The following is a 25,491-nucleotide window of genomic DNA, read 5'->3' as shown; positions in this document are numbered from 1 at the left end:
GCTATAAATAAAACTAGAAGGCAGTCAGATGTGCACACCTGACACCAAAGCTAAATTATTTCCTCTTCCTACTACGACTTAAATTGCAAAGAAAATGGATTTGTTCACTGAACACACACCTCGACCCTCGCGGCTGCATCTCAGGCCATTTTCATCGTTACTCTATACAATAACCAGACGTCACCGCCAAATTCACTTAAAAAGCTTCAGTGATTCACAGACCCCAGTGGAATTGGAAAGCTTTGGCGATATTCTGCTGACAACCAGATTAACAAGTAAAGAAAGTACCCTCTAGATTTATTCATTCAAACTGCAAGGCAGTAACAAATACCAAAAACGCCGACACATTACTGTGAAATAGATGTTGTAGGTGTCTTAATACGAGCAAAGTCTGCCCACATTTCATAATCCAGATAATTATGAGAAAGAATAATGAGCCCTATCAGCAGGACTTCAGATCTGGATCAAGTAGGGTTAAACTTTCAGATTACATCCCATTTATATTATATATAAATCTGAAATGAAATGTGTGTGCACTTGCCTGCCTGCCACCATGTAAGTGTGTGTGCATGTGTGTGTATGTGTGAGTGAATGTGGCCGTGTGCCTGCTCGTCCCTCTGCATGCCATCTGGTGTCCTCCCTGGCGGTGGGTAAGCAGGTAGGTAGCCTGATGCCGTGTGTACCTGTCTCATGGCTGTCAGGAAGCCCTGCGGGTTGAAGAAGCCTGTCATCCAGAAGCAGTTGGGCTGCCCTTCAAAGATCCAAGCCTGGAACTGCCGGTTCCGCTCAAGCAGCTCCGTGAACCAGAACCCCAGGGTGCTGGAAGCCCACGACGCCTGGAAAACAAAGACAAACAGCAACACGAACAAAACATTACAACGAAACACAAAAAGCTGTCAGGCAGACGGATCAGAGGAGAAGACCGCAGGGAGACGTGAAAAAAGGGATTGCGAATCATTGCGTGCCAAGAGAAAAAGAAAGAACCCAGAACAATGGAAAACACAGAAGAGTGGAGGCACCAGGGCCAAAAGCAGATTGCACCGCAGGTAGAAATACTCTGAATCCCAGCCAGGAAGCCATTCAAGTCAAAATTATTCTAATGATGTAATGTTTGTGAGAGCACGGCTGGAATGCCAACAGAGTGATTCCAACACAAGATACAGGAAGTCGTGATCCTTTGCTGCTTCCTCCTGCTCCCTCTCTCAATAATAATATTGCAGCAATTTTGTCATCTAAATTTGTTTGACAAAGACACGTTTCCATCCGTCACGGAAATGGATTTGTGCGCCGTGGATAAGATTTAGAAATAAAGCACATAAATAAAAAGGTCAGAAGCATCAGGGAGGGCTAAACAAGACTGATTATGACAAGCTCCCTTTTAGCTAGCAAGAAACATCTGATCGGAAACAGAGAAGTACATGTGTGATTTACTCGAGGACGATGAATAACATTAGAGACATTATACCTGAGCAGTTTTTTAAAAAAGACATCTGAGATTCATTTGAAGCTCGAGGCTGCCTGACGTGGCTTGTTAGCATTCTTTACTGAAAGCAATGGGCGCTGATAGCTTTCAGCAGAATTAACATTTGACTACTAGGAAGGCTCATTTCGCTGTTCTAGAAAGCAGAAAAACAAATTTAATTGCCGACAAAAGATGAACAAAATGACCACAGTGAACCGCTCTGAGGAGTTTCAGTGTGCACTGAGTTCAGTTTAAAAGTCTTTTCTCTCCACCGACCTTCTTCCAGCGTGCAGGGATGCGCGCGTCGTACATGCAGTCCAGGGCGTCCCGCAGATTCTCGCTCATGATGATGGTTCCGTCGATGGCCAGCTTGAGGTCCGTCAAGGTGTTTCGGACCAGGACTATGACCCTCTGCATGCGATCGATCTCCTGACGCAGGAAGATGTTCATGGGCTGGAAAGGACCCATCTTCTGCAGGCGCTCTCTCACCTGGTTGCATTTCATTAAATCCAATCAGAACATGAAACTTGAATGAACCTGCTGAAGAATTGATAATGTGTCCAGTGAAAATACATTTACACACACACACAGACTTGTAATGTAGCTACGGAAAGACATGCTCAGGAGCTGGAAATGTCCCTGGACTCACTACAGCTCAGCATCCCTCCACTGTAACCCTCTTAAAATAAGAATTTGTTTGATTTGAAACTTGCAGAAGTCAGATAATACATACAATCTGTTCACATGCTTCAGGTAAGTGAGTGCAGGATGTGAGGTTTTAAGAGATATGACCTCTTGTAACACACAGAAAATCATTTCTGTATTTCCCTTCCACCTTTTCTCTTTCTTTTGTGAAAGCTGGGTTTCTTTGTGTTTTCATTCCTATTTGATCTTTTTCACTTTTATTCAGTTTATTATCTTTATTTCTCTGTGTCCCTGATCTTTTTTTATCATTTCATCTGCCTGGTTTTATTTGTATTTTATTTTGAAAAGCACTTTGTAACATTGTTAAGAAAAGTACTCTATAAATAAAGTTTATTCTTCTTATTATTATTCTTTTGGACACAACAACACAACCCAACACAAGTGACAGGAAGTAACACTGGAAAGAAATACACAAAGAATCACACACAGACAATATCAGTACAATTATCCATCATTTTAACCAATTTCTGGGGGGTTATCTTCTTTGTATTTCCTTCATATGCTGCACAGACAGACGGACAGACAGGCAGATAGATGGAAGTGAAGGTGATAGACACAGGGTGTGACAGGCAGTGACAAGCTCTCCATGATAAGCTTTGCGCCTTCGCCTCAGAAAAGTCACATTCTCACCCCACTGCCTCTTAAGTGACGAGAAAGGAGACAAAACCCAAAATAAAACAAAGTGAGCGAGATCCTGCTACATTCACACCCCTCTTCTATTTCTGGTCTTCTTTTCTCTCCGTCTGTCACCGTCTCAAACGCGCTCACACAGCCCTCCATCACCTCGCCAACACACATGGTGAGCAGGGAAACACTGCACATGTTGCTTCACTCACCTCGGGCTGTTAACGGTGCGTGCACGCACACATACACACATACACGCAGGCTTACTTCAAAAGGTACGTAGTCAGGAGGCAGTTTCTCCAGCATGTCGTCAGCCAGTCTGGACACCACAGCCTCTCTGGTTTCCCCTCCGCCCGACGAGCTGTCTTTAGGCTGAATACTGAGGATGGTGTCCAGCACGTCCTTCGCCAGTTTACTCTGGTAGGTGATGTCTGCGTTTGGGTGGAGACCGAATACCTCTGGCGTGTCATAGGCAGGCAGACCCTGTAAAAGAAACAGCTATTGAGCCAGAGGTCACTGGTTCACAGAGTATTCCTGAAGACAGTGCTGTGAGAGGGCCCTGGTGCCCCCATGGAGGAGCTAACCACCTCAAACTGAGCAGGCAGAAACAGGCTGACAGAGCTTATGGGTCAAACAGTCATATGTGCTGCCTTGTGTGTTTTCTGCTCATTTTGAATACCTCTTCTCCTACACTGCAGCTTTTGTCATTGCGAAGGCTCTGTTGGTCAGGGTAGAGTGCAGACAGCCAAGTGTCTCTCTGATACACACAGTGTCAGCAGCCGCTGCTTTTCACCCTCCAGTGCAGAGCTTCACCATGTGGGTGTAACACGTGGGAGATTCATGACATCCCTCCTGGTTCAATGGGGCACGCGTCCCGCAAACTAGCATGGATTGCTAGAGCAGTGACGAAATCAGCCAAAGGTGCTGCTGATGGGAACTGAGCTCCCATCTCTACGCAAACAATCTGATATGATGTAGTTTTTCTTCATAAAGAAAAGGAGTTCACGTCGTCACCCTGTCCTCTCTGATATGGAACTCTGTAGCAGTCAATACAAATTTTCCAGCTGGTCTTGTAGGATGAATAACACAACAATGTTCAAGTATAATATTTCTTCACAAGATCATGTTCCTTAAAGGAATCTGTGGAAAAAGAAAACCTGAATGCAAAGCATACAAACGGGCTCACTGATATTTTACGACTGCTGACCTAATCGGGGTTATACGGCTGTCAGTAATGACATTTTAATTGGGGTAAAATCTAAGTTTTGCATAAAAATCAGGGCCAAAGGTAATCTAATAAGGATATTTGACTTTTAAAAGTGGCTGATGTTGAAAGTCGTCCTCTCAAAAGGTGCAGAGTTGAAACTGTGCTGCATCTTGCAGTTGGTGACCATCTGTTACTGCAGTGTGACTAACGAGGTTTCTTATAAACCTGCCAAATTCAAACAAACGTACTTTTGCAATGGCTGCGCAAAGCTCTATTATGATCAGTAACGTCACGTAAGCCAAAAGCAAAGATAGATCCAACATGTTCAGGGAAACCTTCAATCGCTCTTAACGCATCAAGAGTGGTGTCATGGCGTGAAACTGCAATTAGAACATGAACATAGTGTTTAATCCTTTCTATGTTAGCACATTTTCGCAAAAACGCACTTTTATTTCTCCTTGGCTGAAACGTTAGGAGAGAGAGGCTAATACTCTGAGAAAAGTGGGAGGTGATGAAGAGAGAGTCACACTGGGTGCTGGACTCAGTATCCTTTGTCCCTCACTGTGGTCATTTATTTCCTCCTGGGGAATTCTAGCTTTGTCCCTGTCGGTCTGCATTGAATTTAAATACACAGACGTGTGGACGCACGCACACACACACTCACTCACACACACACACACACACACACACACACACACACACACACACACACACACACACACACGGTGTTCTGTTGCCTGTCTATGTAGAGAAAGTGTGAACATTTGTGTGTACACAGAGTGTGTGTGTTTGAATGCTTTGCCTCTGTTTGTTTGTGTGTGTGTGTGTGTGTGTGTGTGTGTGTGTGTGTGTGTGTGTGTGTGTGCGTGTGTGTGTGTGTGTGTTCTCCAGGGCTGTGTTTGTCATTCTCTATTTGAGAGGCGGTGCAGAGGAATAAGCTTGCTGAGCCTGGCAGCCCTGAGCATCCATCATAATGAAACTAGCTTTAATGAAACTAGCTCAGGAACTGCCTCTAGACATACACACGCACAGGCGCACACATCACACACACAAACCCACCAGTTAAGCACACAAGCACACTAATAAATCATACATAATCTGTAATAAAATGAGCATGCGTGCGTTTTCTCTAAAAAAAAAAAAAAAATCACACATGGCAGCCCGTGTCTGGATGTGACAAGAGCGCAGCGCGTCAGTGTCCTGCAGAAACCTCGTCTAGTCAGTGTTGCTCTTTTCACTGTTCGTGATGTCACTGGAAGCTGACAGCGCAGAAAAAAACAACATCACATGACAAGTGGAGAATTTTAACAAATATAGAAAGATAGGGCATAAATGTGCAAACATACATGAAATCCTCAAGACAGCAGCCGTTATCAGAGACTGACATTTCTGCAGCCACGCGTCCGCATGTGCCGCAGAAGCCAGATATGAGCGTGCGCAACTGTCAACTGTCGCACATCTGGAGGTGACTCACCTGAATGTATGTCAGATACTGGTCAACATTGGAGCATTTCGGGATGCTGTAGCCTTTGTAGAAGTTGAAGGCGGGCCCAAACATGTCCTCACTGAACCACACCTTGGCAAAGGTGTTGAGGAGCCGCTTGTCATAGTCGTCAGTCACGCGGCCTCCGTATTGAATCTCTCCGATCATGTATCGCACTGTGTTCCATGACACGCCCTACGGAGGTTTGAAATAGTCAAACAAAATGACAGCAGATTAAATGTGCAGAGTGGTTACAGTTCTTGAGCAAAACCTTTGAGTTGATGAAGGTGTCATTTGATGAGTGCAGCGTATTGTGAGCAGACTGGAAACAGCCTTGAAAGGGTACTTTCTCATCAGTGTGGTTGTTATTTCTGTTTGCAAATTCATGGATCTTTGATGCTTTTCTGTGCATATTCCCTGAATATGATACAGCACACTACAGTGTATCAGACTATTTGCTTATTTAGCACATTCTATGATTTATTCATCATATACACATCTGAAGACTGCACACATTTTGTTCTGCTGGAGAGTTAGAAGAAAGCTGATGAAGAGATAACAACCACAACCTGATGCACATGTATTCCACCAGTAAAAGCCTATCACACAGCATTTGAAACTATTACCACCCTGAAACCCTGCACTCAGAGCTATTTCAAACTGATTGTTGTTGGTAGCTTTTAGAGACGAGCACTCCAGACGTGTGACCTCTACCTTTTTAATGTCCATGTCATCGAGGTGGTTCTGAACGAACTGGACGGTGGCGTTGAAGTCGGCCTGGTTGAACTCGTAGGGGATGTTCCATCCCAGAGGTCCGTACTTCCTCCTCTCCTGCACTGTGCTGTGGAGAAATGCCACTCCATACAGCATTGGCTTCCACTGCACCATGTTACTGACATCCAGAAGGTCCTGGTTTATACCTGGTGAGGGTTACATGGATGAACACATGGGCAGGCGTCTTCAACAGGAGGCTAAGAGTAAAATCTGCAGAAAATCAGCTTTTCAGGTGAACGTTTGGAGCTGTGATCCAAAGTCTTCCAGCTACAGAAAGCTTCTCCCTTCTACTGTAGCAGACTTGGAAGGCATTAAAACATTAGGAACAAACTCCAGTGCAAAACCGCCTTTCAAAGACAAAAAAAAGAAATAAATATATGACTAAAAAGCTCTAGCTGGGGACTTTTAATCTGAAGGAACAGATGTTATACATAATTGCTGAGTGGATCAGTTTTTTAAGACTTGATTTAAAAATGTAAAAATTAAGCTATTTTCTTTAACTCCAGGTATGACACACATCTACGGCTGCATACTTTTAACTTGGCAAAATGCAGAGTGGCAATTCTCTATCAGGAAATCTCTGACAAGGCAATACCTCAAAGGGCACTGCTTAGCTCTAATGAAGTTTGGGAAATTAGGCCAGACTCAGGAGAAGAACAGTGCAGTGAAGTGAGTTAAAGCTGCAGCTGAAAGTGAAATAATGACATTTGGAAAAATATCTTTGCTATATCCATCTAATAGGCAGTCTCATGTGTGCGGCCTGGTTTCTTGTAAATCTTGGTGGTTCAGCTTTATATCATTTGGGGATTGTAACATGCAACCGTGGAAGAGAAAAAAAAAAAGCACTGCTTCGAAGGAATACAGGGAAATTCAACACTGCCTGAAAACTGAGTTTAATATTACGAATGCACTGCCCACAATAAGTGTGATTTCTGGTAATCTGATAAAGACATGCAACATTTAACTACAGCTAGGATTCAAGAGCTGAAGATAAATGTGTTCCCAGACTCCCAGTTGCCCTTAAGGAACCTCACAAATTCCATATGAGCCAGGCAAAGACAGCTGGTTTATACATATTAAATATTTTTCTCTTTTTCCCTCTTTAAGGCTTGAATGAAAACACAAACTACGTGTTTCAACTTGTTAAAAATTTCATGACCCTTACAGGCGTTCGGTACTTGGGTGTAAAATGAACTGAATTAAGCTGCAAAAGGTTGTTTATCATCTTTTCTCCTGCTCCCTCTACCCGAGGCTACATACACATCCCTTTAGTCATTGATTATGTGACTTATTGAAGGTCTTTATGCACGCGTGTGTGTGTGTGTGTGAGAGAGAGAGAGAGAGAGAGTGGCTATGTGTGTGCATCCACAAATGAGTTGTTTACACATGTACACAACCAAAACAATAAGACACCCCGTTCTACATGCTCATCATTGGGTTCTTTCTTCTCTCAATCAAACAGCCCACACACACGTGTCTAATCCTCCTGTTATGACAAACTAAAGATCAATCTGTTGACATTTTGCTTTATTTCTGCCATATTTATGTCTGGCATTGACTGGACTGGAGCATTGCATTGATTCAGGACAGGGTGCATCTTTATTCCTCAGAACAGCCTCGCCACTTTCACTTTGCTCAGTAAAATGACAGGTTGAGAATTCTGGACTTTTGGTTAATAATGTTTGACTTTAAGTCTGAACTAAACTGAAGCACACTGGCCCTACCTCCATAGGTCCTCTTCAGCCCCGCCTTAAGACCCTGCGGTGGTTCATTGGTGAACTTGATTGACATCTGCAGAAGGGTGATGGGGAAGTGTCTGTGGACCTCTGTGGTCATCCAAAGGCGGAAGCTGTCGTGGACAAAGTCTGTCTCGGTCACCGTGTCCATAAGCTCATCCATGAAGTCCAGACCCAGGTGGCAGTTCTGGAGTAAAGCCCAGCCACCCTGGGGACAAGAGGTCTTTGTGAGTGTCTCTTAAAAATACATTTTAAAAAGTGATGCTAAGGTAGCAGTAACCCTGACTCACATTAGCCATGGTCTGCTGCAGAAGCTTGCGGGCGTGGACCTCTTGTCCTTGTCCCATGGAGACATATCGGGTCTCAAACTTGAGCCTCTTTCCCAGCGCGATGATGGAGTCGGTGGGATCCGAGCCCATCGACAGGAAGCAGATTAGAGGCATTCGTGGGTCTGACTCCTCCCATGTCTTCTCCAAGTCTAGAATCACCCCTTCGGTGTACTTCTCCCCCATTGCGTCCATTATGTATTTCCGGGCCTAGAGGAGAAACGGAAAGAAATGAGGCAAAGTCGAGATGCTTGTTTACTGTTTCATAATGCACCACGTTAAAACACAAGGGGAACAGACTTCATTCAGAAAAGAACTGGAATAAATCTGCTTGTGGAAGGCTGGGAACTGAGAGCTCTTTTCAGTCAACAGTAAAGACTGCAGCCGGAGGTCAGACAAGGACAACTGCTGGACTGTTTGTCAGCACAACAAAATAAATTCCACTGCGGGCTCATCTGCAGTGGACCAAAAAACTACCCATCAGTAAGAAGTGACTGTCCATTAGCCACTGTAGGTATTCAGGCTCAGCGAGCTTCAGAGAGAAAGCCGTTTGACTAAATGTATTCCACTTTTCCCTTCAAGGAACGACTTGGCCAAGAGAGATACGACTGTAGATTAAGAGATTTTTAGACTCTTACCCTCTCTCTCTGTTTTTCTTTCACTGAACCGAGTCTCATTAGTACAAGTGCATTTTTGAGGTAAACCAGCAGCTCTTTTCCAGGCCGAACCCATCAATTAATTAAGAGTATGCTGCTTTAGGCTACTCTGCTGTATTTCTTTAAAGTTAATTCATTCATTTGAATTTAAGGTTATGTAAGAGCGAGACTGCGTCATGCTGTTGCAATGCATTATGATGCAACCTAGCAGCCATGGTTATGGAACGTACACTGCTGTTCATTATTAAAGTGAAACCAAGGTATGATTTTGAGCCACCAGATCCTTCGTCCGGACACCGTAACCACACACACAGACGTGTCTTATCTAACCTGCGCGATGGTCCTGTCGGGACACCAGCAGCGTATGAGGAGAAGGCGTCTGAAACAGTCCAGAGCCTGGTCGTAGGAGTTTGGGACCACCTCCTCCTCCGGAGCCTCCTTATCAAACCAAGACTTCCACTGTTTCTCATTACGACTTATCTGAAAGAAATGTGTATAAACAGCTCTGACTCAGGAACACACACACATAAAAATGATTCATTGCTTCCCATTACATCAAATCTGGATGGGAGAAGAAGACGTAGAAAACTAAATTTGATGCATAATGCAGGCAAACATATTTAGATGTGCGCAAACACACTGATGGTCAAAGCAGCACCAGAATTCAATCTTTCACAAGCCAAACAAAAAGCAAAAAGAGCAAAATAAAAAAAGCACAGATCAAAGGAATCCCATAGTTTTGTATTTGCTGTTTCCTCTCTGAGATGCACACAACAAATTTGTCCAAACTGTTCATATGTGCTTAAGGATCATAACAAAGATGCGGCTCTCTGAACCTTTCTGTACCTGCACAACATGTTTCAGTGCTGATTTCTACTATTTCTGTCACTTCTTATCCTCTCTAAAACTTACAAAACAAGGAAACACAGACTGCAAAAGAAAATCACTTACTTCACTATATAGACAATGTCATATGTGTCAGTGCATTGACTTACGGTCTATGCCTTAAATATGGAATATAATCCCACTCATTTCACAACAGACGCACATCATTTAAGTCATACAGTAACTCAGATTACTATAAACGCACATCGTACTGCGCTTTGAGAGAGTTTTCCTATTTACATGATAGTTAAGAAATCCTTCTAGAGGGACATGATATCTACTTTACTGAAGCATGAAGTGATATTATAATGAGGATGAATGGCTGTGTGGGTCATTCAGAAATCAACTGTCTTGTTTAATGAGTACTTATTCAGGGGAGTGAAGCAACCACCTGCTGCTCATTGATATAGTTGAACACATTCGCAACTGAGAGCTAACTGTCTTTGTCTATTAGCCGCTGAGCAGCTGCACTTAAGAATGTAAAGGACTCAGAGCTTTGTGGAAGAGCAAATTAAAAGCTGATGTTGATAGACGAGTGTTACACATTCATGTCCCACACACACATTTCTGAGCCAGTCTGGACATTTGAGTGAGCTTCTTGAAGCAAAGCACAAAACGGTTGCTTGAATATGATGTCTGTATGTGAATAAGGTGCGTCTGTGTCATGTGTTTAGTAGGGGTGGGCAGTATTTCGGTTTCGTCCCAAACATTTTGCCACATCATGAATTTTTAAAATCGTCATCACTGTGATATAAGCTAAAGCATTTTAAAATGTGCTTTACTGTGGCTGCAATAACATGCAGGTAGAGGGCTACACACATACTCATAGAACTGGAGTTACCTCCACTACTACTACTACTAAGATATGGAACGTAACATTTATGAGCGACACACAGCAATTACTCTGTTGTTGGCTGCAAGGACCAACACAAAATACCATCACCTTAAAAATAAATATATAAATACTGTGATGTAAATTTTGGGTGCCAAATTTTTAGGGTGCTAAACACCCCTAGTGTTTAGCACAGTTTTGTTGTGGTGTGAAGAAAGTCAGTCTGAACGGGGCTCAGGAAGTTTTGTCACTCTGTTCTGGGGGACATCACAATCCTGTCCGCGCCTTGTTTTTCTTAGACTGATTTCATTAAATAAAGAACTGCTTCCCATATCTTGCAAAAAAAAAGCAAGTGACCACGCCCCACCCAGAAGCCACCAAGCTGTCAGTCACCCATAAGGGTGTGTGTAATATTTGTGAGTGAGTGACAGTCCATTGTAATGAGTGAGTATGTGTGTGTGTATGTGTGTAAGAGCGGTGAAGCAAGACATGATGAAACTGATATTGACAGGCTTACTTGAGCAAAGGAGAGCTGTGAAAAATATTTAATGAGCACCTACAGACCACTGCTGAATCTGTGCTTGTGTGTGTAATAGATGGCAGATGAGCTCTGTTATCTGCAGCCTTAATAGATTAAAAAAAACTCTCCAAGCTAAAGAATAATACACCTGGCAGGGGCACACCTAAATTGATCAAGTTGTGTGCACGTGTGTGTGTTGTACCTGATCCAATATATCAGAGAACTGCCACAGTTTGCTGAGCTCTACAAGGTTGAGCCAGGTCATGTCAAGGATCCATTTAGCTGGTTTCTGAGGACAGGCCTTCAAGTCCAGAGATGCACCCCCTGGATAAATCACACACACACACACACACACACACACACACACACACACACACACACACACACACATTAGCATGTGCACATACACACAAACAAGAAGGCCTAGAGTGAAAAAATGTGTTCTTAAAATTATATTAAAATACAGAATGATGAATTCTTCAAATATATGCAAACACACAAACACAACCTTCAGACATACGCAAAAGTAATTTTATGAGTGTGTGAGTCTGTGTTCAGCAGGTCAGAGCTGACAGATGGCGAAGCTGCATGTATGCAGCAGACTGTCTGTTTTAGCCTCGCTGGTTGCCATAGCTGGTTTTTATCCCTGTGGTGAGGAGCACTCAATATCTAAGTGCTACAATACCAATATGTTTAAAATGTGTGTGAACATCGAGTCGAGCTTTAAATAAAACTGATCAGCACCATGTGAATAAACACTAGAATTACCACCACATGGTTGTATCCATCACATCCATCAACCAGTCAAGTTGGATTTACATCCATGTCTGTCTGACTCATATGTGCAGTGAAGACTTTGATGGAATTTACTAAAAGGTATTAAGTGTATATTTGGTAAAATGTCATTACTATGTTGACATGTATGATTCCAGTGAATCATTTTTCCAGTGAGAAACATGCTGTCTTCACTTAGAGACTATTTTTAGAGGAGCACAGAGGACTGATAGAGAGCTTCATCACCTGAAGCTCAATATCAGCTGAACCAATGAGCTTGTGGTGACTACAATGCTTCAAAGGTGGATGTTGCTGCAAAGAAGCTACACACTGTAAAAGGTGGATGCTTCAAACACACCTTCAACCAGCAGCACAGAAGATCTAAACAATCAGCCAAGATTAGTGTCACCACTTCAGCATCTGACCAAAAGTGAAATATGGTCACAATCTCCCCTTCTGTTCCTAAGATATGGTGTTCAATAATGGCCAGAAAAGTGATTTTGTGGAACATCATGATGTCACAGTGATGTCACCTTTGACCTTTTGGATTTAAAATATCATCCCTTCATCATTTCATTCTCTGAGGCATTTGTTTGAAGTCACTGTGTCTTTACACTGTTTTCAATTGAGTATATGTCAAAATGGATTAGCATTAATCACATTCTCTTTTATTTATGTTTGACACACATAAATAAAACAGAACACTCACGCCCACACATGCACACATACGGCTCCAACGGGCAAAAAAAATGTAAAAATCAATCCATGCCTTCACCTGCATGAGTAAACAAGACAGCAGAGCCGTTCCAAATAAATCCTGCACATTTCCCTCTTACCTTTAATGAGTGTGAGAAACTCCTCATGTTTGACCCTGTTGCTCTGCATATCGATCTTCAGCGTCAACAGCAAAGTGAAGAGGAACTTGTGCTCCTCGTACAGGCCTCGTGCTGCGTACTTATGCACCTCAAAGGTCATAAACTCTATGATGTTGGCGATGCGTTTGCTGGTGATTGGACTTTTGGAAGACCTGTTAAAGTAGAATTTCACAGCAGATAGCGCATATGAAGTTTCACCCTGCTCCTACGTCTAAGTTTAATAATAACTCAGATATAGGCTACGGCATGGTCACACTAGTTCACCTGATGAGCACAGAAGACTCTATTTTTAGTTTACTGACTTGTGCATTAACAGTACTGGCTGTGAGACTCAGGGTGTCATTGCACTTGGCAACAATAGTGTGAAAGATCCTTCTAGTCATTAAGGATATTGGGAATACTGATATAATTAGTTACATAGTTTGGTGAGTCATTATTTAAAAAAGGAAAAAAAAAAAAACAAAAACATCACAGTAAAAGTGCAGTGCAACCATGACTCAGCAGCTCTCTATCCCCGTACGTAAATATCTCACATATGGACCGCAGAGGATTATAAATTATGACAAAGCCAAGTGAAGAGCAACATTGAAATATGAGATATATTGGCACAGAAACTTCAAGAGGTCATTAAAAAGAGACACTCATGATGAGAATAAGGCTATTGCCTCTTTTTTTTACATTGTATTCAGTTCACCTTATTTATATGCAGGAGGTTGATATTGTAAATTGAACACATTAAATTTGTACCAATTCAATCTAATTTCCCTATAACAAAAGCTACCTTTGTAAAGCCAATAATATTCAGTATCTGTTGAAGCAACTCTATGATGACGCTTCAGAGATCTAACACAAGCGTCACCTTCTCTGCATTACCCTGAAAGCCCCAATTTGTCAGTGTCACAATCAAAACTTGTCACATACTGTATGTAGACAATCATAAACAACAAAATAAACCCTGTAGCAAAGGTAGTGTTCACTACAAAAAGAAGCACAAAGCTTCTTTTTGTAGTGAAGAGGAGTATATATTGTCTTTAATGGCTGGAAGCAAACAAACAAAAACTAAGAGTATATCTTGGCATCTTGGCAATTTTGTACAATTTGACTTTCACACTACTGACAACATATGGCAGCGTCTCTTTCCCGCTGTTGTCACTGTGTGGAAATGTGGAACAAGTAGAACTATAATGAGGTGGGTTTTGGAACACAGACTGGAACTGTCTGACTTTAAGACACTTGAATTACACAGTGTGAGCTGTCTGAAGTAAATTCAATAATGTTTTGCCCTTTTCTGAAATCGGTATTTTGGGAAAGGCTGATATAGCATCACAGATGTCTGCACTCTGATCGGATTCAGTCGCCTAGAAAGTGCTGCAGCAGCATCAACTCTGCCAATAACACAAACAAATGCCCGACTGAGACTTTACAAATCAACATGAGAGGTGCAAAATTTGCTGGCCAGCTTCATAAGACAAAGGCTGACATGGAGTTGCACAGTGTCACTTACTGAAGGCATTAATATATACATGTTGCTCTTCAAAAAGTGTCACTATGAAAACACATTTCATTTATGGCTAAAATCCATGCTTAGAAAAGAAACCGATTCATTAGAGAGAACAGCAAATGCTGAAGTATTCTCACCGAGCCAGAGAAAGGTCAAAAAGTCCCAGGAACTGTCTCAGAGAGGTCTGATACATGACGTTCACCATACTCATTTCAGTGATGAGGAAGTACAGGATGCTGCCCCTGGTAGCCACTGGAAACACATACAAACACAGAAAACTGCAACAGCAATGGCAAAAGAAGAGTTTGCCCCCTTGAAAAGCTTCTTCAAAGAGGTGTCTGTTGACTTGATTCATGAATCAAAAATCTCTTTCCACAAAGTCCTGTCACACACGTCCAGAAAGATATTAGCCTGTATGAATAATTATTTTGTAAAATGGAAAATGTCTGCTTTTTTACCTTAATATACACACAGATTACACACACAGATTGACACACAGTCACACAGATTGACACTGAGACCTTTTATGATGATGTCGGTCTGTTTTAGGCATGTGTGCAGTAAACAAATTATCCAAGAGCGCATGTTTGTCACTGCTTGTGCTGAATTTAAACTGAAAAAGACCGTGTTTCGTGTGATTGAGCCTGAACTTGGCAGGCACACTATAACTGACCAGTGCAAATCAGAGTGTGAACTTCTCCATTGAACCAGTCGTCATGACCTACCAGGTCGATACTCCTCTCTGGCAGCGTTGATCTGGATCTCGGTCTCGGCAGCAATCTGTAGTTTCTGAGTGACCTCTTCAGCTGTGCGCTTGGTGTTGCCAAGGACAAGAATCAGACTCTCATCATCCACCAGTGAACCCTACAAAAGAGACATATTTGCCTGAATAAGTCAGAAAACGAATGGAAATGCAAACATTACTGACGGAATCACTATGGTGATGGAGTCCAGAATTAGAGACATGACTGTAACAGATGTGTGTTTTTCTATTATTCTTGCTTTGGGTGACTTCATTTATGCAGCTTTCTTTCTGAGGAGCAAACATAATTAACTAGCATTTTAATGAACTCCAGATGAGCATATTTGCCAGCAAACGTCATCAACAGTCTCTTTTTCATACTGTACTTTTATAAAGCAAAGAAGCACCAGGAATCACATAAACTGTTTTTATATTTAAAAGAAAAAAGAAAATACAAAAGCTGCTCCAAACACTGCTACAGTACCCAAACTGATGGTATTCACATGCCCCAAATCCCTAATTCAGTCAGAGGCAGTGTTGTTCACCACAGATAGTCTGTGATACATCACAGTTTTACATGTGTTTTCTTGCCTGTGTGCTCGTCAGTCGGTAGAGGAGGTTGTCCTCTAGTTCCTTCATCTTTCTCTTGTTAGATGTCACATCTTCCAATAAGTCTGTCCTCTCCTTCTCCAGTTCCTGTCGTCACAAAAGCACAGACACACACACACACACACACACACACACACACACATTTAGATTATAAAGCTGCAGTATGGTGGTAGTGGGAAGGCCACAGGTTCGTTAAAATTAAAAGGCTTTATCTCCTGGAGAGCATGAACTTGATCAGCAAATGAAATGCCTTTTAGATTATGAGATACTGGCAGCTGATATTTTGGCCTGACAGTGGGCAAAATGAGAGTAAAGTACATGTAGGCTTTTTCTTATTATCCAGGCCAGTTTCATAGCAGTCTGGTCATTAGTGGACTGACAGACCGACATTGTTTGAACATAAGTCCTAAGTTACCACTACTGTTGCTCTGACTCAGCTTTTAAACCAGCTATATTGCTGCTGTAGATTAAAAGCACACTTTCCTCAAAAGCCACAGTGTCTGGATTTCATATGGCAGTTTTTATGAGTCAAACCAATAACAGGACAAAGATACTAATATTTCAATAATACTGTAAGAAGAGAGAGCAGAGAAAATACCATATCTTGCCTCAGCCGTTTAGAGTGTAAAATACCACAGTAAAATGCAGTGGCACTGCTTAAAATAAAGGGACTGTCCGTCAAAACCTCACTGACCAACAGTAAACGCATGGGAAATGTAAGATTCTTAAACCGTGCATTGATTTCAACTCTTAACTATAGTTAGTGAAGATTAATATGTTCAGCCTGCATGTGACTTAAAAATAAAGTGTCGGAAAAGCTCATCTTATCTTTATATTGTGTGTTAATTTTCTTCTGGTATGATGGCTTTAAAGCCAATGAACTACCTGAAACAACAATCAGGATCTGTGACATACAGTAAAATCAAATCAAATAACTGAACAATTGATTGAATTGATGTTAGGCTTGTAAACGCTGCATGAATTGCAAGAATGCAGGTTTTACTTTCAGCTCCCATTATGATTAAATCCATATCATTACACAGGAAACAAGCCACTTTTTTCCCGTCTAGCAGAAATCCTTCATCTCATGATCAGCCATTATTACAGGGACAATGGCCTCCCTACAGTAGACCCATTCTTTTCACAGTCACAATCATCTGGGCGAATTTATAATGCATGTCTATTGCCAAGAATGAATCAATCAAGTCTCGGACACTTTAGATATGGGTGTTCTTGTGTGTATATTTGGCATTAGTCCACATGTGCCCTCTCGTTGGTTGTTTCTTCACACTGTATTTGCTGTGATGATTATCGTCTTCTGTATTCAAAAGGTGATAACAACCTCCCAGTTATACTGTCACACAGTTTGTACTTGCTGGAGGGAGAAAATGAGGCACACAGTAGGGGGAGATGTTGGGAGCCTGTTTTTAAATAGTCTCCAAGGGCTTTTCATGGGAACTATGAGAATCTGAGCAATTTGCATCAAGCCGGTGGTACATCCTTTTTGTGGAAATACACTGAAATTGAATTCAAGCATTGTAGTAGTGCAGCATAAATGAAATTAAATATCCAGCTAGCTTGTGTACACAGTGGCTATAATGGCTACCATTTTTCTTGACAGCAACTCTACCTGTTTTTCTGTGAGGATGACTCTGCCCAGCAGCTGGTCCTCCAGTCCCCTCATGGTGACCGTGAAGTCAATGATGGCGGTGCGGGCGCTGATCTCAGGGGTGTAAGCTGGGTTAGGTAGCTTGGTGGTCACATACAGCCTGAAGCCCTTCATCACATCCACCTCTTTGTCGCCCACTTTCACCTGCAAAAAGCAAGACAGAGGGAGGGAAAAGACGCATCCTCATTATCCATCAGCACGCGAATCGTATTATCAAGCAGACAGATAACTATAGACATGTATCGAAAGCAAGGTGCACTGGGAAAAAAAGTTGTGCTTGTTATTCTGCCACATCTCGCCTAAACCAAGACAAAAACACAACACATAATCTCAGGACAGTCACTGATGTAAGCAGCCGTCTTTGAAAATGTATGAACGGGCCATACTGACAAACACGATGAAAGTATCCTGTTAGCAAACAAACACTCTGCAGATACGGCAGCTCAGAAACATTTTGTGTGTGCGTACGGATGAATGTGCGCTTGTGTTTGCTCTGATCAGCATTTAATTACTCGTGGCAGTATAACTTCTAATTATCCATCTGCCAGTTTGTCCCTAGAGCTGTGGGCCACAGACACCTTCACTTCATCCTTACACTCGGATATTAATAGAAATTAAAGCTTTTCGGAAGAGGGTGGGAGGGAGAGCGTAGACACCTCTAATCAGGCCTCTCATTAGGTAGCTGAGAGACTTCTGCTTGAATGTGTTGTGTGCATGCAACACTTACGTACTTGTAATCACTTTAGAGTGTGAATGCGTGTGCATGTTTTCCTGCAGTTATACGGTATGATTGATGTGTGTGTGTGTGTGTGTGTGTGTGTGTGTGTGTGAGAGAGAGAGATTGGGAGAGGGTGCATGCATGTGTGATTGTTGATGCATGTGTGAGACACAGGGAGGCAGCTGCAGTGTCAGCTGCTGAATAACCAGCATCAGCCAGAGCCGGGGCTTGAGAGGTGATAATGAGAGAGAGAAAAGGCCTGGAAGCAGACTTTCACTCTGCCTCTCTCACAACTTCTTGCATTCTATATGCATCAGTTTAAAAGTCCATTGTTGTTGTGATGTACAGTAACTGAAGTTCAAGGTTATCTGGATATTTCAGACAACGGTATTTCATCTGCCCTCTCAATTGTGTTTTGTGGAAATTATTGCCGAAATCTTTACAGGCAACACAGAAAAGACACATTTATCTGTGCGCTAAAAATGCTGGTTTTGAATGTTCAAACCAGTTTGTTAGCAGAGACCAATTTACAGTGCTTCTAAATTCTACATTTCCAGTAAAACCCAGAAGTCACACCCAAAGCTTGATTCAGGTCTGCCAAAATAAGAGCCATTCAAATCACACCCAGCAATCTTTTAAATGAAAAAGACTGAACTCCAAGTACATTAGTGGAAATTAGAATGCTGAGATAGAGAGCGGTCTGTTTTTCACTGCCTAGCCACAAATGAAAACAGAAAAATAAAAAAATAAAAAAATAAATATCTGCTCCTGAGGTCCTCTATAGTACTGATTTAATTCTTCCCGACTGCCAAAGATAGAATGCAATACCGGGATATGCATCACGTGCATGCACAGGAGTCCAAGATGTCATATTAACAAAGTCATGCATGTGACCTGGGTAACACAAACAACCTGATAAAGGAGCCTGGTACCCAACAGTCTGACTCCTTTTCATCTCCATGCCTTAATGTGCAGGTTGTGTATGTTGTTAGCATTAGCTCGCATCAGAGCTTTTTCACCTATGCCAGTAGCCTTGTAATCCGCTGGAGCTGTGTTCTGTCCTCCAGAACCAGCATAGCTGGTGTTCATCTCCACTGGAAGCTTTGCCAAAACTCAGACCACAAAGCATTGGACATTTCTAGGTTATCGTCTTTCACTTTAGACATCTTTTTACTAGTCTCTGAGATTAAGCAAATGAAGTCCCTTCTTCTTAACTTACAGCCTGGTGGCCCCTGCACTGCTGCTGTCAGTGTGGTTTCAGAGCTGCCACTTCAGGCCTATGATCGGAGTGATCACCTAGCTACTTTATCCTCTGTTGCTAGCCAATGTGATCAAGATGTACTACCTATTGCAGGCTCCGACATTTTTTTTTCTACTCATAAGGAAGCAGAAGAACAGCAGGAACTTGTCCTTGGTGACAGGTTGTCACGAGTCAGAGGCAGATTTCCTTAGAATCGACTCCCATTAGCACCTTTTTCAGCTTTTTCAAAGTTATCAAAAATGTGTTTCTCCACTTAGACTTGGTTGTGAAATATATTTGTGGGCTACTGGTGGATTTTTAAAAGGACTGAAGTAGTGCTTTTTTGTTATGCAGATTAAAAGGGTATAATTCGCTATTTGCGATCTAATTCCTTTTTAAAAGAGCCAGCTTCTACAATATCTTAAAAGGTGCCTGTGGCTCAGGATGTAGAGTGGTCGTCTACGTATCAGAAGGTCGGTCGTTCAAACCCTGTTCAATCTACATGTCGAAGTATCCTTGGCCAAGACGCTGAACCCCAAATTGCCCCCGATGCGGTGCTGTCGCTGTGTGTGAATGGTTACAAGCTCGTAATGAGCCTTCCTCGTATGAATGTGTGTGAAAGGGTGAATGCAGACTTGTGTTGTAAAAGCACGAGTTGTGAAAAAAGAAAAGTGCGGTATAAATACAGTCCATTTGCCATTCCACTTAACATAATAAAAGTGGAAAACGAAAAAAATCCACTGTGCCACAGAGAAATAGGAGGAAATTACTTCTACACAGTCACTCACTCAGCACACAATAAAACAGTGAGTGGTCCTGCCTCACTGAGCACACCTTAATCCATCCCAAGACAATTAACATGATCATGGACAACCCATCCCACCCCCTGCATGAGACGGTGGGGCATGAGCTTTTTTTCCCTCCAATTCGACATCATAAACCCACAGTTTTTTTTGTTTTTTGCACCACTGTTATCAATGCTAATATATGCTCACATTATCCACTTCATCTGGTGCAACACTGTTACATCTTGTGCAATTTCTAATTTGTTGTATATTTTTTCTCAACTGTGCAATAACACTGTATTTATTATCCACACTGGCAACAGTGTTTTTTATAAACTGCACATATTGTGCATATACATAGATGAGTTTCTTCCTATGCAACAATATTTCTCAAGTGCAATACAACATACAGAAGTGGTAGTTTTCTCATAAGAACATTGGCAATCTTTTTTTTTTTTGGCATTTAGTATTTTTAGAATCTGTACATAATGTACATACACATAGTTGTTTTTTTTAGTCTGTATCACGTATACTTTTTATCTTGACCTTTTTATGCCACAGTTTTTGCTTTTTTGATACTTGCTGGCTGTAATAACTCAATTTCAACAGTGTGGGATCAATAAAGTCTTATCTTAAACGTGCGCCAGCTGGCACAGTTGGAAAAAGAGCATCTCCACCTCCAGCCAGTACTACCCATGTTACGAAGTGTCAGTGACTGGGCTTGTTTTTCCCGTCTGAGCTAATCAACCTGTGGCAGTACAGGTGTGGCAGTTGGCGTGGCAAGTGGGACCTGGCCAAGTCCCATCATGCCTCCCAACAGCGCTCAAAACACACCTGCCCATTTCACACTCTTCTAGACAAGGTTGAAAAAAAACCTGAGGACATGAGGTCTCAGGAGGGTTACTTCTGCCACGTTACCTTATAAGTGGAACCAGTTTTGATGAAGTTTTTTTCAAGGATGTTGTCGAGTGCAGGGTCCAACTCCTCCCCTACATCCTCGATCAAAAGGGGGCGCCCAAGAGACAAACTGTCTTCCAGGTGGTTCTTGAAGTACTTATGGTTCAGTGAGGTGATCTGGGATCAGAATATGGGATTTATTAGTATATGGATATAAGAAACGGTGATTGTGTGACACAAAAATGTAATGCATTTGACAGCTGGAAGCATTGCCTTTCCCTACACAGCTATCACCCCACTAACTGACCTCAGTCTCACTGTTTCCATCAGACTGGTGAGCAAGACTGAGACAAGCATGTTTGAGTCAAAGGAAGGAGACACACGTTTGAGTTCTCCCTCATTTGTCCTAAAGCTACACAGGCCAAGCTCCCTCTGAGAAATGCGACGAGTCAAACTAATAACACATCATTTTTTAAGATGGGCCATTTTTAGAAAACCTTCTAGAAATAAATACAGTTGGTTTGATGAGGTCACTTGTGGAAAGGGTTTAAACTCGCTGCTTCGGGAAACACGTCTTCAGGACACATAATAGGATTGCAGAATGCATTCACTCAGCTCAGAGATTGCCCCTAACAGGGCCAGTGACCTTGGCTGGTCTTATTACGCCCCAGAATTCTGCAAGACTTTTCATGGCGCTGCACAAAAGGAAAAGCATGTCGAACAAAGAAAAGGATTTGCAGGCAAACTTTCACATTTCTAAAACTAGCACAGGGTATGAGTAAAGGAAAAACATTGTTAAATGCAAGTGATATTTATAGAAGGTGGTTGTAGTTGTAGTTGACTTTAGCATTATTGGATAGATAATGACAGAACAATGAAAAATACAAAAACAAAGGAAGAACACTGCAGGCCATCAGTGGATGAGTTCTTATTGTTGTTGATAAATGTTAATGTTAATAAATGCTATGTGCCTAAAACAATGTGTCAGCCAAAACAGGTCACCTATTTTAAAGTGTACAGATGAAAATGAATGATGAAATAAAAATAAAAATAAATAAAAACCAACCTGAAGCTCATTCCTGGCCTCTTTGTTCTTGATCCAAATTTTTCCCTGTGTCTGGGGGTCAACAAGGAGGGGGAAGCGGGCAGCTTTGGTGACAATGATGCCATTCTGAATCGACAGGTCATCATTTGGGAGCCCCTGTGAGATGAAGGAAAAACGACTCAGTCCTATGTTCTGAGTACCTATCCTATATATACTGCATCAGTATGCACTAAAACGGTTGATTTGGTTAGTGGTAATTGCTGAAATAGATCACTGACCTGTAGGTTCCACTCGCTAACAGTGGGAGCGTCAATGAGTAACTCTATCAGATTGAGGTTGTCGCCAAATGGGATGCGACGCTGCTTCAACTCGCGCTGCCAGTCACTCAGTAGAAGATTGCGAAACTCCTGATTGAAGGGGCCGGAGTATGAGAGGAAGGCTGTGGCCAGAAGGATGTCACCTTGAACAAAAAGACAAAAGTGTTAATGCAATGCAAAGTAAAAACAGTTAAAGATTGGAGGAGAAATGTTACTATATCTCTAAGCAGTACATTAGAAATTTTGGCCACATCATTGGTAATTAGAAGTATAAAATCATAGTATGCATTCATGGCATTATGCTTTTAGGCTAGTTATCCAAGTATTGTTTATTTGTTTTAGCATCCAGCAGAAATGATGTAAATTCATGTCTAATTCATAACGTTTCACAAATCGCACAAACAAATCTCTGGTATTCATGAGAGAGCTAATGATTATCATGAAACTGCTGAGACATTTCTCTGATGTACAGCTATGAATAGCACTCATGTTCTGAAGCTGGCTTTGGAACCCACCAACGAGGCGCTTGGTTTGGGCAGCGAACTCTTTGCTCTGCTCTGTCCATCTCTCCTTCTCGCCGGCCAGACCGCTGATGAGACTGGACGCCGTCTGCATCTTGTGTCTGCAGCGCTCAGCGTCCTCCAGCAGCGTCTGACGGGAAGGGAGGGCAGACAAACAGATCAGTGAGTTGATGTGTCTGTTTTGGCCTCCCCGTCTGTTCTTCCTACTGTCTCTTCATCAATCCATCCATCCAACTCTCATTTGACCAGTTATTCTCTGTACATCTGTGTGTATTTAAAGAAATTTCACTGAAATAATGGAGTCCTTTGTGACTTGAGGTACTCTCCAATCCCAGTACAATAGGACTCAAGACAGAATCACTGGTATATAGCTGATGACTAATATATTCCCATGATCTCTTCATCACTGTGTGGGTTTCCTCCAGGTGCCACAGACCACAGATGTGAATGCTGTCTGTCTGTATATGTGAGCCCAGTGAGAGTCATCTGCCTTTCACCTAATGCATGCTGGGTTAAGCTTGCACAGGCTCTGGATCCCTGCCACCCCCAAAGCATAGATGGATGGATGTGTTTGCATTTTCTTTTCAGAACAGTTTATTTATTGTACTGCCCAAAGTAGCTTTTCTTTACCACCTTTATCACAATTACCTCTATATCAGCTACTCACAGGAAATAATGATCTTATTTGCTCAATAGCAATAATGTCTGTTCCATCAACAAAGACTGTCTGGTATAGGCATCTCTTAATTAAGAAGCATATTACAGTCAACAGCAACTGTCTGAGTCTCGGACGCGCCTGCAGCGAGCCCTTCAATCTCGCATCTGGCCACAGGAGATGAACAGCTCTGCGTCTTAATCACAAAATTATAAAAAGAGTCAACTTAGGCTGTCCAGATTTCCTAATCAGGGAGTGTTGATGCACATACTGTTCCATTTACATGCTCGTATTTATCACAGGACAGAGAGTGAGAATGATGGAGGACACACTCACACTGGTGTTATATTAATATAAAAAATTGTGTAAAGCAGGTTGAGTCATTTTCCGTTGTTGTTGTTTGTTGTGTTGCCCCAAATTCGCATCAGGTGGCACAACATTAGCTTAAGAAATTAGCTTTTTTTAATAAATTTATGTAGGATACTACTACATGGGCTCAGGAACACCTCAGAAATTTGTCAGTAAACACACACAAATGACTGTATTCTGTTTTATTTAATCTTTACACAGCGTCCCAACTGTTTTTTTGGAATCAGGGTTGTTGGCTTAATTTAGCTCAAGGCCATGCCGTAGACTTCAATGATCACTTTTTCATTCACTGAAAAAACGTTTGAGACTGTGTTAATCCATAAAATACGCCGTACATGAAGAAACTCACCGCTGCTGTGAGGACAGAAGTGAGCCGAGGTCAGGAATGAATGTCATTGTTCCAGGAAATTATGAATTGAATCAATAAAGCACAAAGAAAGCTGTGTCGGCCATTTGTATTCAAACGATCAGATGGAGCAGCGAGTTAATTAAGATAAGAAAAATACGATCACCAGTTTGGATCCAGACTGTTATGTGCTATTAAAACTCAGCTTAGAGTAATTGATATAGTAATTCTCCATTATATTACAGGCTTCAGCGGAACAGACTAATGCTTGATGTCCAATTGTATAATGTTATCTGTGTCCATTACTTAGTCTTAAAACAGAAATGAACTAATTGCTGTTTCAGATCACACTCCTCTTATATATATTTATATGTTGAACGAAGTAGGTAAAGCTATTGACCTGTTTCTCCATCATGGCCTTCTCGTACTCTGCCTGCACCACATCCAGCTCTGCCTGCTTGTCATCCAGCTCAGCCTGAGCCTTCTGAAGGTCCACATTAGCTATGGCCAGACGATTCTGCTGCACCGCCAAGTTAGCCTGAAACAGAAAGGCAGACAGACAGACTGAGGGATCTGCGATGCCTTTATTGTACATGAGGTCACGGTCAGTTCTCTAATGAGAGGGCTGAGAGAAAAGATGGAAGAGAAGTCAGACCAGATGAGGGGAAGGTAAGGAGGATTTGACAGAAAAAGAGAAAGATGGTAGGGAAAGAGTGCTTTGTTGAGAAGAGGAATTGGGACAGCTCTCCCCATATTTTGCATGAAAAACAGAGAAGATTAAATCATTTAAAAAATGGTTGGACGTCTTCTGGCTCAGATCATGTCAGACAGCATAAAATAACAAAGTATGGAGGTGATATGGTCGGCAATAAATCTTTTTAATGAGATTTTAGACATGTCATAGCAGCAAACGCAGGGAATCAAAGCTTCAAAAGCCAAACTGGAGATGCACAAATAGAGATCTACAAAAGGAAATAAGGGAGATGCAGAGAAAATGGAAACAAACATGGGCAGAGGGGTGATGAGAAGGGCAAGGGAGAAGGAAAGGGAGTCTGAGGACAACAGAGGAGAGGCAGGGAGAATGTTGTCTGGACAGAGCGGGAGCTGTGGAAGAGGCACTGCAAGTGGTTTAGAGACAGAGATTTAAAGAAAAGTGAGTATGTCTAATGATGTGTGCATCTGAATGTGTTTGGGTGGCCTGGGGAAGAGGAAGTCTGG

At 42.0% G+C, this 25,491-nt stretch overlaps 1 protein-coding gene across 4 annotated transcripts in view; it reads right to left on the bottom strand.

Moving 5' to 3' along the window:
• The window catches only part of dnah5 (dynein, axonemal, heavy chain 5), an 85,395-nt gene that overhangs the window by 2,963 nt on the left and 56,941 nt on the right, over positions 1–25,491 (bottom strand). For all 4 annotated transcript variants that reach the window (XM_076738283.1, XM_076738284.1, XM_076738286.1 and 1 more), the window contains 19 exons: positions 24,674–24,811; positions 22,898–23,033; positions 22,344–22,525; positions 22,087–22,221; positions 21,042–21,197; positions 17,342–17,524; positions 15,694–15,798; positions 15,086–15,224; positions 14,498–14,612; positions 12,821–13,011; positions 11,413–11,534; positions 9,304–9,453; positions 8,282–8,527; positions 7,980–8,199; positions 6,196–6,401; positions 5,473–5,676; positions 3,059–3,274; positions 1,739–1,951; positions 684–836 (listed from right to left, as the gene is read on the bottom strand). In XM_076738283.1, coding sequence (XP_076594398.1) covers positions 684–836; positions 1,739–1,951; positions 3,059–3,274; positions 5,473–5,676; positions 6,196–6,401; positions 7,980–8,199; positions 8,282–8,527; positions 9,304–9,453; positions 11,413–11,534; positions 12,821–13,011; positions 14,498–14,612; positions 15,086–15,224; positions 15,694–15,798; positions 17,342–17,524; positions 21,042–21,197; positions 22,087–22,221; positions 22,344–22,525; positions 22,898–23,033; positions 24,674–24,811 — 3,210 coding nt within the window. The remainder of the gene's footprint in view (positions 1–683; positions 837–1,738; positions 1,952–3,058; positions 3,275–5,472; positions 5,677–6,195; positions 6,402–7,979; positions 8,200–8,281; positions 8,528–9,303; positions 9,454–11,412; positions 11,535–12,820; positions 13,012–14,497; positions 14,613–15,085; positions 15,225–15,693; positions 15,799–17,341; positions 17,525–21,041; positions 21,198–22,086; positions 22,222–22,343; positions 22,526–22,897; positions 23,034–24,673; positions 24,812–25,491) is intronic.

Source organism: Chaetodon auriga, chromosome 8, assembly GCF_051107435.1.
Source record: "Chaetodon auriga isolate fChaAug3 chromosome 8, fChaAug3.hap1, whole genome shotgun sequence".
In the NCBI taxonomy this organism is placed as follows: domain Eukaryota; kingdom Metazoa; phylum Chordata; class Actinopteri; order Chaetodontiformes; family Chaetodontidae; genus Chaetodon; species Chaetodon auriga.
Note: the sequence above shows the minus strand (reverse complement) of the source record. Positions and strands in the feature narration are given on the sequence as shown.